The 13,536-nt window shown below is 40.5% G+C and overlaps 1 protein-coding gene across 2 annotated transcripts in view; it reads right to left on the bottom strand.

Moving 5' to 3' along the window:
• Positions 1-13,536, bottom strand: part of UBE3D (ubiquitin protein ligase E3D) — a 243,182-nt gene that overhangs the window by 73,646 nt on the left and 156,000 nt on the right. The window contains exon 10 of one of the 2 annotated variants that reach the window (XM_045498900.1): positions 10,481-11,059. The exons of the other annotated variant lie outside the window; for it this stretch is intronic. Coding sequence (XP_045354856.1) covers positions 11,039-11,059 — 21 coding nt within the window. The 3' untranslated portion in view covers positions 10,481-11,038. Of the gene's footprint in view, positions 1-10,480; positions 11,060-13,536 lie in introns of those variants that run through there. 2 annotated transcript variants of the gene reach the window in all.

Consider the following 13,536-nt stretch of genomic DNA (forward strand, 5'->3'; position numbering starts at 1 on the left):
ACTGAAAACTAAAACAGAAAAAAAAAAAAAGGTTAATGCTTATTTTATGGCAATTTTTTAAGGGCAGAATAGTAAAAAAATATAAATGGATTTGGAGTCTCAGCTAGAACCCAAACAGTGCTAATATCTAGGATTTCTGGCCTGAGTCTGTTTTTATGAGGGACTAAGAGATCCATTGGGAGAAACTCATTTCAAAAAAAGAGAATTCTGCACATGGGAGTGGTTAAAAAAATGGTGTATTCGTGTATATTAGTCAAAACTGGTCTTTAAGTCTGGCTGCTGGGCTGGGCTGGGTACTTCAAATTTAAAGAATTGATAAAGCAAGTTTTACTAAAAATGTTGTAACTATAGACACTGGGGTGTGGCATAATACTGCTTTAGGGTCCATGTCACAAAGCACAGCACAAAATGGAGAGAGTCTACGTTCTCCCTACCTCTGTATACTACACAGCTGAACTTTGGCTTATTGAAGTTTCCAAGACAATTGCATTATTTTCTCCATTGGCACATCCAGGAAGGAGAGGTGCCACACTTCACACAGGACAGGCCCCCTGTGGACACATTAGCAGTGGAGATCGCCAGCACCAAATGATACTGATTAAGAAGAAAAGCAGAACATGGCAGATACCTTGAGGTAGATGATAGGTAGCAGACGATATATATGGGTACCGTAGATAGAATTTGAGCCTAGGTGCCTCAGCCGGTTAAGTGCCTGACTTCGGCTCAGGTCATGATCTCAGAGTTCATGAGTTAGAACCCTGCTGACAGCTCAGAGCCTAGAGCCTGCTTTGGATTCTGTGTTCTCCCTCTCTCTCTCTGCCCCAACCCCACTTGTGCTCTCTTTCCCTCTCTCTCTCAAAAAGGAATAAACATTAAACAAAATTAAAAATAAATAATTTGAGCATTTTGTAGTGAGTTGCAGGACTTTCAACAGTAGGTAGATATAAGAACCAGAGAAATATGGTTTATTCCTGCTCATCTGACCCCATTTGTCTACTTCTCTGAGCTAGATAGGACTACACATACTACATAAATGTAGGTTCCTCAAACATTAGGTCCTAATTCATTTCAAGAACATGCTGAATGATTCTCTAAGAAAAGTACCTATTTAGCTGAGATTTAGTAATATATTCAATAACTTCTTTCCATCTATGATATTTCTAGTCAAGCACTCAGATTTTACACTGTTGTCACCATAGCATAATTCGGAACATAAATTGGGGGAACAAACATACAAGAAATTAAAAACACAAGGGAATAGGGTTTGTACACCATGAAGACTCTGCCTTGTTCTCCTGAGAACCACTGACACTGAGCAACAAAAAAAGGATTCCTGGTACTTTTGGAAATTACATAAAAAATAAATTGAACTTTAGTCCTGAGGGCATACCTGTAGGATGTCTGGTCAGAAAGTTCTGGGCTGGATTCCCTTCCTCATTTAAAGATTTTTGCAAAAGGTTTTCTGCTTACAAGAGAAGACTCTGACAAAGAACGCATTTTAAAAGGTTTATGTGAAAATGCTTGAAATGGGTTATCCTGCACTGTTAGACCTATGCTGACCGCAAATGGAAAAGTATGTATCCTATTGTACTTATAATGGCCTTCAAAAATAATTAAAAACAGAGTAGGAAAAAGCACTGACAAAGTTATTTGGTGAAGACTTTCTGTGATAGTTTTTTTTGGAATTGGAAAGCCTCTTCTTGTTTTGCAACAATGGCTCTTCCTTTCTTCTCATCTACCTCATGCTCTGCTACCAGATTAATTTTCCGAAGGCATCGCCTTCATCATGTCATTCTCCTGCTTAAAGCCTCAAAAATAAATTTCGTAGGCAATGGGAAGGAGGAGTGGCAGAGAATAGCAAATTCATAGAGTATCAACTACAGCTAAAATGTATTGTGCCAAGCACTGTTCTAAACACTATGCACACAGAGACCCACGTAAAACTCAAAGACTCATATGAAGGAGAGGCTTATTTTTTACACCAATTTAAAGATGAGACTAAGGAACTAAGCCAAGATTATACAGACAACATTTCAACCCTGGTAGTCTGATGCTAAACCTCTCAGTCTTAACCATAGCATTTAAATCTGAGAGCTCAAGTGGCCCTCAGGGGCAGACACACACACACACACACACACACACACACACACACACACACACACAGTGTTCCCTGTGCTTGTTGTGCTTGATCCCTGAGAATTTAGGAAAAGCATTCAGTGCCTTCCACAATCCAAGAACTCTTTCCTATTTTATCATTCATTGTCTCCTCTTAATTCCTTCAATCTAGCCAGATGTTCTTGCTGTTTTGAATGCTGCTCTTCCTGAAGATGTCTGTCTTCCTGTCTTTCCAAATCTTAACTGTCACTCAAATCCCACAACAAATCCTGCCTCATTTGAACAAAAACACCTTCTCTGCCACAGTAATTGAGGGGGACCTCTTTGGGACCCCACAGTCATATGGGTTCTTTTCCCATATGGTTTTTCTCACCTCCACTCTCAGCTTTAACCTCATCAAAACTGGATCTAAAGACAGTACACATTTCAGAAACATTTTATTGATTGTGTAAGAGATACAACCACCAAATGTTCCATAGACAGCAGCCTTTATTTAGAGGATATCCCTGGCTTGATAGAATAAAGCAGAGAAACAAATAAACACAAGTTTTGAAATGAGCTCTTCTAAAATTGTCTTGAACAATTATCACAGGGTTGGACAGATATACAGGACATGTGTTTTATTGATCAAGTCCTCTTTGTTTCCTCTAGTGATTTCTAACGCATATATTTCCAATTTACTGGTGGTTTCTTTAAAAAAAGTTTTTAAAATACATGTCAACTTATTTTTCTCTTAATAGCAACACTAAAACGACTTTTTTTTTTTGTCTGTGCTTGATGAGAGAATATCTTGGCCGCTTTTTCCTTTTCTTCCTGACATCATTTCTCAGATTTTATTGAGTTAAAATGAGGAATTTTATTTAAAAGTTTTTGTTACCTTATGAACCTTTCAAGGATCTTTCTTAACATTTGGACTAAGCTTTATGATCACAGGGCAATTGAGAGAATTTATAGTGCCTTTTGTTGACCTTACTATGCAGGATATTTGGAAGAGAGGGAAGGGCTGTAACTATTTTTTTTTTTTTTTCAGAAAGTGTAAGTGAATGGTGTACTTTCTAAGTCCAATATGTACTATTATGGAACATAAAACTAATGATGACTATACTCAAATTAAAAAAAAGACTTCAACATGGAAAAAAAACCTGATAATGACTAATTTCAATACTGTCACCATTCTATGAGAGAATTTTATAGGAACCAAAGGCAGTTGGCCCCAGATATGGGCCACTCTGACATGAAGATTATTTTGAGCTGAAGACGAATGAGACCCTATGGGCTCAAGAGAAACTTTTGCCCTTCCTGTAACTACATAGAAGAACCTAAATTGGAGGGTCTTTGCCAGAATAAGGGTTATTACCAGAGATACAATTTATCTGAGTGACCCATCTGTGCGGTAGGGCAAATATCTAATTATCACACATCTGCTCTACATATAGCCCAGTGAAGTACATTCTTCCCTCTGAAGCCCAGACTTCAGCCCTCTTCTCCTTAGTTCAGGATGACTTATAGACGTCATTTTGCCTGTCTTTTGAATCTCCACGTCTGTGTGGATTCCTCATATGTACACCATTAAATTTGATTTTCTCCTGTTAATCTGTCTTATGTCAATTTGATGTTTAATCCAGCTAGAAGGCCCTTTGAGGGGACAAGAATCCTTGTTCTCCAATAGTTTCAAATGAGGAGGCCACAACCCTTCAGTCTTGATTCTGGAAGGGAGTACAAGAGTAACTGAGGCTGGCACTTCAGGCTCATTTTCCTAGAAATGGTATTGGTTAGGGAGGGGCAGGGAGAGTGGTTGAAAATGAAGGGGCAGGACAGGTCAGAGAGCTCTGTTCCTGTTCCCAAGCACTGGTTTCTTAAGACTCAGTGAAGCAATAGCTTTCACTATTTTATAAGCACATATAAAGTGCTTTGTTTCTATAATACCTTTTCTAGCATAAGTCTACAAAAAGCCTGCCATGCTCTGCTCAGGCCTGGAAGGTTCTGGGCAAAGAAATAATGAACCCTATCTCTCTTGAGTTTAGAAAAGATTCACCAGAAACTCCAAATAGGCAACCAACTGCTTGTGACTGTTTTAAATTAAGTTACCCACTTATGGTGGTGGTGGTGTTGTTTTTTTAAGTTTATTTATTTATTTATTTATTTATTTATTTATTTATTTATTTATTTAGAAAGAGATAGGTAGAGAGAGAGGGAGAGAGAGAGAATCCCAAGCAGGCTCCGCACTGTCAGCACTGAGCCCAGAGCCCAACGCAGGGCTCAAACTCACAAACCATGAGATCATGACCTGAGCCAAAACCAAAAGTTGGGCACTTAACTGACTGAGCCACCCAGGCACCACCAGTGTTCTTGGTTTGGGACTTTTGGTAGATGTATTGAAATTTGTAACCAGTACACTAACAGAATGTGTACAAACAAGTTATAGCAATAAAAATCCTCTTTTTCCTTTCCAAAGCATAATAAAATAAAAGGAAAAATTGTCTTTAACCCATGAAATGTCAAAAGAGATCAAATTAAAATGTTAAAAGATTTACAGAAAGAAGCCAATTAGGTGGGAAGAAAGATGAATAATGAAATGGAGTAATGTTGTCAGTAATTCCCGTTCTGACCAGAAAGGCTGTGGAAGGTCACAGGTGGGGGGGTCTGGGCAAACCCTGCCCTCTTACTGTACCTGTAGCCAAAGGGCCCTAGCATAAATGCGGGGCCCTGAAAATGGGTTTCTTAATTTATCTGTAGCAGGTTTGAGGACAAACTGGTTTACTCCATTCCTGGTCAAAAATGGAACCTTATTTTAAAAAGAATAGTAGTATAGTTTTGATGCTTTCTGAAATGTTCTTTTAAGCAAAACTTACTTGTTTTAAAACTAGGGAACTTACCTGTTAAAAGAACTTATTTCTGTGTAACTCCTGCCCACTTTTTCCCCCAGACTAAAGAATGACGATGAGTTCTGGTTCATTAACTAATAGCTTGAAGCATCTCAAGAGGCAAACAAAGAGAAATTGTTACATTAAGTCACACTGAATGCTCTGGAGTATTTAAGAAGATGTAGGACTCTTAGATAAGCAATTAGTGGGAACCATCCCTCTGATGTAGAAGATAAATGTTAATGCTTTTCTAACTACAGACTAAGATATACTAGTCATCCTTACATTCCTGAATCATAATGAAATGTGGGTCCTAATTAATCTTTGTTATACATTAAAAGCAAAAACAAATGTTCCAGGGACAACAACTAGGCTAGCTTTATCTATCATAGAAAACCATTTAACCTTGTCAGCATATTTTACTACAGGGGCGACTGATCAGGTTTAATTACCAAGGTGGTTAGTGCAAGGCCAATTACACTGAGTGCCTGGTTCAAGTCAAATTTTTTGTGATCAATGGAATCAAACAAGCTTTGCTAATATCGGCGTATCCTTGCTACTTTTGGCAAAATGATGTAAGGTTGTGGTTTCTGCTCAATCTTTGGCATTTAATGATGTATCTCCATAGTCACTCTAACTGGGAATTCAAATATCGTGACATATATGGCCCTAATGGTATACATACACCTAAAGCTCAACCAAAACTTCCGTCTGAAATAGCACCCCATCGTACACTCTCCCTTTACCCAGCTTTCTTTTTCTTGTTGTACTTATTTTCAGAAATTAATTTACTTTATAACAGTATTTTATAATAAAATATAGTAAAATATAGTGTTTCTTTTTTGTCTGCTCCCTCATGGGAATGTAAGCTCCATGAGGGCAGGGCCTTGGTTTGATGGATCCTATCTGCAGTCCCCGTAACTATGCATGGCATGTAGTAGGCTTTCAATGAGCACACATTAAATGAACAGACTCAGTGACTGGTTTGCCAAAAATGGGTGGCCAACAGAAGTTTTCAACAGGGTCTATCCATTGTTGTTATACAGGGTAAGAATGAGTTCCACTCATTTATAAATGAGAACCACTCATTTATCACAGTTTTTAGATATCAAAAATGGATTGGAAATTTGGTGTTTTAATATGGTTCTGGTCCTTGCCAACCTCCTCTTCCTTTTTTTTTTTTTTTTAAGATTTTTAAAAATGTTTTATTTATTTTTTGAGAAAGAGACCACAAGCAGGGGAGGAGCAGAGAAAGAGCAGAGAAAGAGCGGGGGACAGAGGATGCAAAGCAGGCTCTGTGCTGACAGCAGAGAGCCTGTATGGGGCTCAAACTCACAAAACCATGAGATCATGGCCCCAGCTGAAGTCAGACGCTCAACTGACTGAGCCACCCAGGCACCTTTAACAGACTATGCTAATTCTATTACTGATATCCAAGAGGTCCGATGGAACAATGCTTATATGCCTGTGCTCAAAATGTAACTCCACTGTGTGACTGAAATATTTACCTAGCCTCTGGCTCCTCAATATCCTCATATAAAAAAAGGAAAAGTAAGAATTCCCTCATAGGATTATTTTGAGGATTAAAAGAGAGATGATACATGAAAGCATACAGAGCAAGGCCTGAGATTTGGCTAACGAGAAATAGTAACTGTGTTATTATTATTTTGACTGTCATTTGGGTTTTTGCTATTTTTGGGGTTTCTAATTTGTTTTACTTTTCCTATTTCTTTTGTTAAAAATTTTTTTTTCTTAATGTTTATTTATTTTTGAGAGAGAGAGAGAGAGAGAGAGAGAGAGAGTTTGAGTGGGGCAGGGGCAGAGAGAGGGAGATACAAGAACCTGAAGCAGGTTCCAGGCTATAAGCTGTCAGCACAGAGCCCGACATCGGGCTGAAACTCACAAATTGTGAAGTCATGACCTGAACCAAAGTTGCATGCTTAATCCACTGGGCCACCCAGGCACCCCTACTTTTCGTTAACTTCAATCATTTTCAAACACTACATTATGTTTTTCTTGCCCTGTTTCTTGTCTTATTCCCAATTATTTTAAAACCCTGCTTCATTATGTATTTTTTGTTTGGTCTTCTTGGCACCCAGAGACTTCTTGCCTCAGAGTTCTCTGACCATCTAGGGAAATTGCACAAATGGCTCTTGTCTTGCTTTTACCCTGTTATCTGTACAACGGGAACATACTAGCACCTGTATCACAGAGCCATGGAGAGAACTGCATGAGGTAATTTATGTTAAAGACCATCAATAGTGTCATGCATCAGTTGATGATAGTGAACATTTTTTTTTTTTTTTTTTTTACCCACAATGTCCCTTCCTCTCTTTTTGCTGGCTACCCCCTGGTAGATTTTTTTTTTTTTTTGAAACTCTTAATAGTATATTAAAATTCTGTGGTTCCATTTACGACTGCTCTTGAATAGATTCTGGAATTATACTCGTATGACACATGAGGCTAGTGTGGAATGACTTCCCAGGACCAATATGGAGATTGTACAGCCTGCTTCAATTCTCTCTAGCCCTTCTTATGTGGTTTAACTAAATCTCTTCATTGCTGGATATTTCTCTTTCTCAGAGAAAGAGAAGAAACTAAAAAAAAAAATTATTTAGACAAAGACAAATGATAAGTAGAATGGCTCCCTTCCCCTCTTTTCCCCACTTCCTGTGGCCCCCAAAGAAGACTCTTATAGGTTAACACATTACCCTCACACCTACCCAGTGCTTAGACATTAACAGCTCAGCTCAACTGTGCTGGCCCTTCCCTCCCAGCCCTAGAACCAGTGGAGACGCGTTGAGCTTGAGAACCTCACTGTGGCAAGATCTTTATTTTTTATTAAAAAAAATATTTTTTTTTTACATTTATTTATTTTTGAGAGACAGAGTGAGGCAGAGCACAAGTGGGGGAGGGGCAGAGAGAGAAGGAGACACAGAATCTGAAGCAAGCTCCAGGCTCAGAGCAAGCATTCAGCACACAGCCCAATGCAGGACTCAAACCCACAAACCATGAGATCGCGACCTGAGCTGAAGTCAGTCACTTAACTGACTGAGCCACCCAGGTGCCCCTGTGGCAAGATCTTAAGTTGCATGACAGATGCAACTTCACACAGTAACCACAGTATAAACAGAAATCCTGTGTGTGTGTGTGTGTGTGTGTGTGTGTGTGTGTGTGCACATGAGAGAGAGAGAGAGAGAGAGGAGAGAGAGAAGACAGAGATGGACAGACAGACCTCTTACTCCTGCCCCTTCCTCAGAGCTTCTCAAAGCCACTCTACTTCCATCCTCCACTGGTGCCATTAAGAAGAAGGTGGGCTTAGCTCTCTCTGGCTTGGTTCCTCATAAGACCCAGAGAGAGGTGATGAGGTCTAACTACGCTTGATTTCTTTTTTTAGTGTTTATTTATTTTTGAGAGATAGAAAGACAGAGCACAAGCCGGGGAGAAGCAGAGAGAGAGGGAGACACAGAATCTGAAGCAGGCTCCAGGCTCTGAGCTGTCAGCACACAGCCCAACGCGGGGCTTAAACTCGTGAGCCATGAGATCATGACCTGAGCTGAAGTCGGACACTTAACCGACTGAGCTACCCAGGAGCCCCTAACTACACTTGACTTTAACTTGATTTTACTTACACAAGGTTAGGAAATTGGAATCCTCTTCTAGCTGGGTTTGGTTGAGTGGTAGAGTTGTCTTCAATCCTGAGTACCTTCACCATCTAAACCGTAAACACAGTAACAGCTGCTTTCTTCTCCAGAGGAAGAAAGACTATCTCAGGAGAAATTTCTATTTTATGCACAGACTGAACTCTGCTTCACTAAGTTTATTCCAGTCTCCAACAATATAAACTGAACTCTTAAGAAATAGTCACACATAAAAGCATTCATCATGAATGTATTCATTTGTGAAACCAATAGTACACTAAGGCCAGGCCCCATGCCACAAAAGACCTAGATTTTGTAATGACTGTGTCAGTGACAACACACAACTATACAAAGTCACCAGATCTTGTTTCTTAGGCTATGTCCTCTAAGGCCGTGGTTCTCAACTGGGGTCAATTTTGGACACCAGGGCAATGTCTGCTGCTGTTTTTAGTTGTCACAACTGGGGTTGGAGGGCTACCAGAATCTGGTGGGTGGAGGCCAGGGATGTTGCTAAACATCCTTCATTGCACAGAAGGGTACCAGAATTATGTCACCACAAAATACGCCACTTTGGCATAAGGATTATTTTGAGCTAAAGACAACTGAAAGCCAGCAGAGGCAGAAAAAGCTCTTTACCTCCATGTAACTACCTAAAAATAAAGTATAAATTTCCTCTTTTGTAAATGAAATTTACATTTATAAGGGAAATTTCCATTTGTAAAGACGTCTCTGTACCAGGAAGAGCACTACTCCCGGAGACAACTCTTATCATCTGAGAAACTCTTATCTGCATAACAAGACAACCCTATTACCATACATTTTCTTCCCTCACCTTCCTATAATTTGCCTCCCCTGCCAAAAAGCCCAAAACCTCTTTTTTCTTTGTTTAGCCCAATATGGTGTATAAACCTCAATCATCTGACCACCTCCTTGAGTCTCCTTCCTTTGTGAAACTCTTGTGTGGATGTATGCAATTAAATTGTTTTTCTTATTCACCTATCTTTTATCAGTTTGATTTGCAAACTGCAGCCCCCGAATTTAGAGGGAAAAAGAGTTCCTCCCCACAGCAGAGGACAATCTCTCACAACAAACTGTCATCTGGCCCCAAACCTACATGGTGCTGAGGTGGAGAAACCCTGCTCTATACTGACAGCTAGAAATCGAAAGCATGGAAAACCAGCTTGGTATTTGGGAGCTTAGTAGCTTAAGAGAAACCAAAGTAATTCTCATCTGTGGCTGTGTGTCTTGGACAGATCACTGAGATCTTTGCTGTTTCAAACTGCGCTTAATAAAGTGACGCTGCAGGGCCAAGCAGATGGGTTTTGGTCCTGTGTCAGTCTGCCCGTTACACATTAGGAGTGCCGCAGCATGGCTGTGCTGGCAGGACAAGGGTCTGGGTGAAACAGAAAGTTCGTTAAAGCACAAGGCCAAGTGACACCCACGTTTTGGGTGTTAGGAAATCCGGGGACGTAAAACCCAGCGTTTTGGGGGCACAGAGGTATAAGGCAGCCTGTAGGCTAGGATGAACACCACAAGGTTGGGTGAGCAGCAGGTACGGGTGCAGATCCAGACTGTCCTCGTGACAGACAGGGGATCTGCCTGGCTCTCGGAGCAGCTTTGCCCGGAGCTAGGGGACTGTGGGCGAGGATCCAACCGTCTCTGTCTCTGTGAAATCAGCAGCTCGCCGTGATGCTCCGTAGCAATCTCCCTAGCTCCATCATGCTCGCTCCACGGCTCCTCTCCACCAGCTCTGGCACACAAGGATTAAGACCAGTCTATACTGGGACGCCAGTGAGGTGCATCTGTTGATCAGCAACAGTATTTGGTAAAGGAAATAAAGAAAAGGAACCCGTGCAGGCCTGCATAAACAGGAAAACCTTTAATGTGATAACCATTCAACAAACATTTATTCACTGAGCATCTCTTCTGAATAAGGCATACAAATTCCTATTATTTTTCTTTCTAAACATTTGTTTTCAACAAACCAAATGGGAAGCTTATGTAAGTTTATTTGCTTGGATGTACGGCAGTTAACTTTCAGATCCACCAGTGAAGCCCCTCACTGCGTTCCACAAAGGACAGATGGGACTCCACTAGCTAATCTCCTTCCAGGTGGTGCTGACGCGGCACATATTGGAATATTCCTCTCTGTGGGAAATAGAGACATAACTTCTACACTTTCCTCAACCTGCTATGACAACGTTCTTCACAGTCTTGGTTCTTCAAAGATTTGAAGTGAACTCCTCTCATGGAGAGTATATGCGAACCAGTAAACTCACAACTTCGACGCGATGCTCTTATTCAGTAGCTCTGGTTCTTGTCTCTGTAATGGCTGCCTACTGTGCAGAATGCTGGCCTCTGGGGTGCTCTGTGCGGGAGAGCTGTCTTCCAGGGACAGGAATGCCTCGGCTCCAACAGTTACATCTTCAAAAAGGCCACCTGGAGAAGGAAGAAAAACCCACGATGCTTCACTTATATAACATGATGAAATGGTTCAGTGCAAGTCAAATCAGAATCAGGGAAATCTGGTCAATAGAGACGCATGCTGATCTACAAAAGAAAAATAACTCCTGGGTCCGGGGAGACACTGCCATTTTACAGCGGGAGCCAATTACTCCTTTGTAAATGAACCATGTAGTAATTAACATGATTCGCATGCACTTTAAAGAAAAAAATAAATAAGTTTTAATTGACACTGAAGCTGTACGGCCGTGAAGTAATCCAGTCCTCCTTCCCATTGTTTCAGACTGCCTTATTTTGGACTTTCCGTGAGCAGAAGTTTGAGTCCAGAAGATTCCCGCCAAGTCCAGCTCCTCACTGCCAGCCTCTCCCCAGGTCGTGTGAATGCTTTTAATCACATTCAGTTATATTTATTGTGCTTGTCGGTAGCAACTGATCTTAAAACTTAGTGTTTAAAAAAATTCAGACAGGTCTACGTACAAAATCGTTTCAGATTATTTAATGAGGCCCAGATCAAATGCATCTATTTCCCCCAGGAGTTTTAAACAACAGAGAAACAAACACTAAAGTTGATCATAAAAGTTGAGTTCAGAAGTGATAAATAAATTGGGAACTGTCCCAGTATCAGGAAGAGCGCAGACTGCAGATTAGAGACAAAGATGGGGAAGTGTGGGAGGACTGGCAAAGTCATGCTTGGCCTTTTTTGGGGGAAAGAGTGAGCAACAGAACTAAAAAACATTCTACTCCCGGACAGTTGGTTCTTAAGTCCCCAAATGCAGTCAAAGGAGGCATGTATTTAATGATCCCTGTTAAGGGGAAAGGAAAAAGGAAGAGTCATGCAGGGCAGAAAGCATTGGCTTTCTGTTGAGTAATTCAGAAGGCTGTTACTCTTCATACAGAGCTGGTGAGAAAGGCCCCTGCTGCGTTTCCATATCAACTTCCTGCTGAGTTTTCTATATCAAGTTTTGCAATGAGAACACCAAAGTTGAAGGAGCAGGCAAAGAAGAAAGGTTAAGATTCCTAAACAAAATGTAAACACAGACAATTGATACAAATCTCAAGGGCTTACTGTGAGGATTAGATGAGATAATGGTTATGAAAATACATGTGTTCCTCTCCCTTGCCTTTCAGCTGATAACAGATATCAATCAGGAGCCCATGATTACACCAGAGGAGATGGGGCTGTTCAAGAGAGAACAGTGGGGCCCCTTAGGGGATGACCATGGAATTACAGGGGAAAGGTTATCAGTCTGGCTTCTGGATCACTGTAGAAAGCATCTCTGTCAGGTGATACTCTGCTTCTGTAAGAACAGTTTCTGGGGAAGACCTTCCAAAGAAGACAATGCCACTGAGAAATGTTAATACTGAGAAAGAGGAAAACCAGTTGTCTCCTTTTTAATTCGGAAAATTGCTATGTCGTGGAGTATTCCAACCAGAAACCACTCAGAATAATACCACTGATAAACATCACCATAAAAGTGGTTAATAACTTTAGCCCTGGAATCACACAGACAGACCAGCGGTTCTCAACTTGGGGTGATTTTACCCACCAGGGGACATTTGGAAGTGTCTGCAGACGTTTCGGTTGTCATAAATTGGGGGACGCTATCGGCATCTAGGGAGTAGAGGCTAGGGGTATTGTTAAACGTGTTATAATGCACAGGACAGCCCTCCACAAGAAAGAATTATCAGCCCTAAAATGTCAATAGTGCTGATGCTGAAAAATACCAACATTATAGACATAAGCGCTTAAAGCTAGATCTCTATTCACCAGCTGTGTGACCTTCAACAATCTTGTTAGCAGCCTTCCTCAGCCTTTCCTCATCTGCAAAACGGGAATTATAACTGGACCTATCTGAAACTTGTACAACACTTCATAGTTTATGAAGCCTATTTGGACTGCTTTCATCCTGAGTATAACCTGTGATTTACATAAAGCAAATGAAGAAACAGAAGCTCAGAAAAATTAACTGACTTGCTCAGGATACAAAGCTACTAAGTGGCAATAATGGGCTCAGGAAGAAATTTTGATTCCTAACCCGTGCTTTTCCCACTAGAAATTTTCAGACGAATGAGGTAAACTGCAGAGGTTTGGGGATTTTTAATCTTCATGATTGCCTCAAATATCAAAGATTTATTTTCTTTTGCATGCCTGTGAATATGAACTCAGGATGGAACTATTACACAAGAGACTGAGCTGATTAAATAATGCAAAATGGAGCCCCCTCCCCCCGCACCAAGAAGGGAAAACTTTAGAATTTGACCCAATATGTCTTTTTTTTCATGTCTAGTTTTCATAATTCTGCCTGCCAAGTACATAATGTATTTTGTAGTTCTTAATAACAAAAAACTGCAATCATCCTTGGGAACAGGTACTGTACAATGCATTTTAGCTTCTTTTTATTTAAAACACTGCGAGTTAATATATTTTAGCATTTCTAACGCTGATTTTGTGT

Source organism: Leopardus geoffroyi, chromosome B2 (genome assembly GCF_018350155.1).
Source record: "Leopardus geoffroyi isolate Oge1 chromosome B2, O.geoffroyi_Oge1_pat1.0, whole genome shotgun sequence".
Lineage (NCBI taxonomy): Eukaryota > Metazoa > Chordata > Mammalia > Carnivora > Felidae > Leopardus > Leopardus geoffroyi.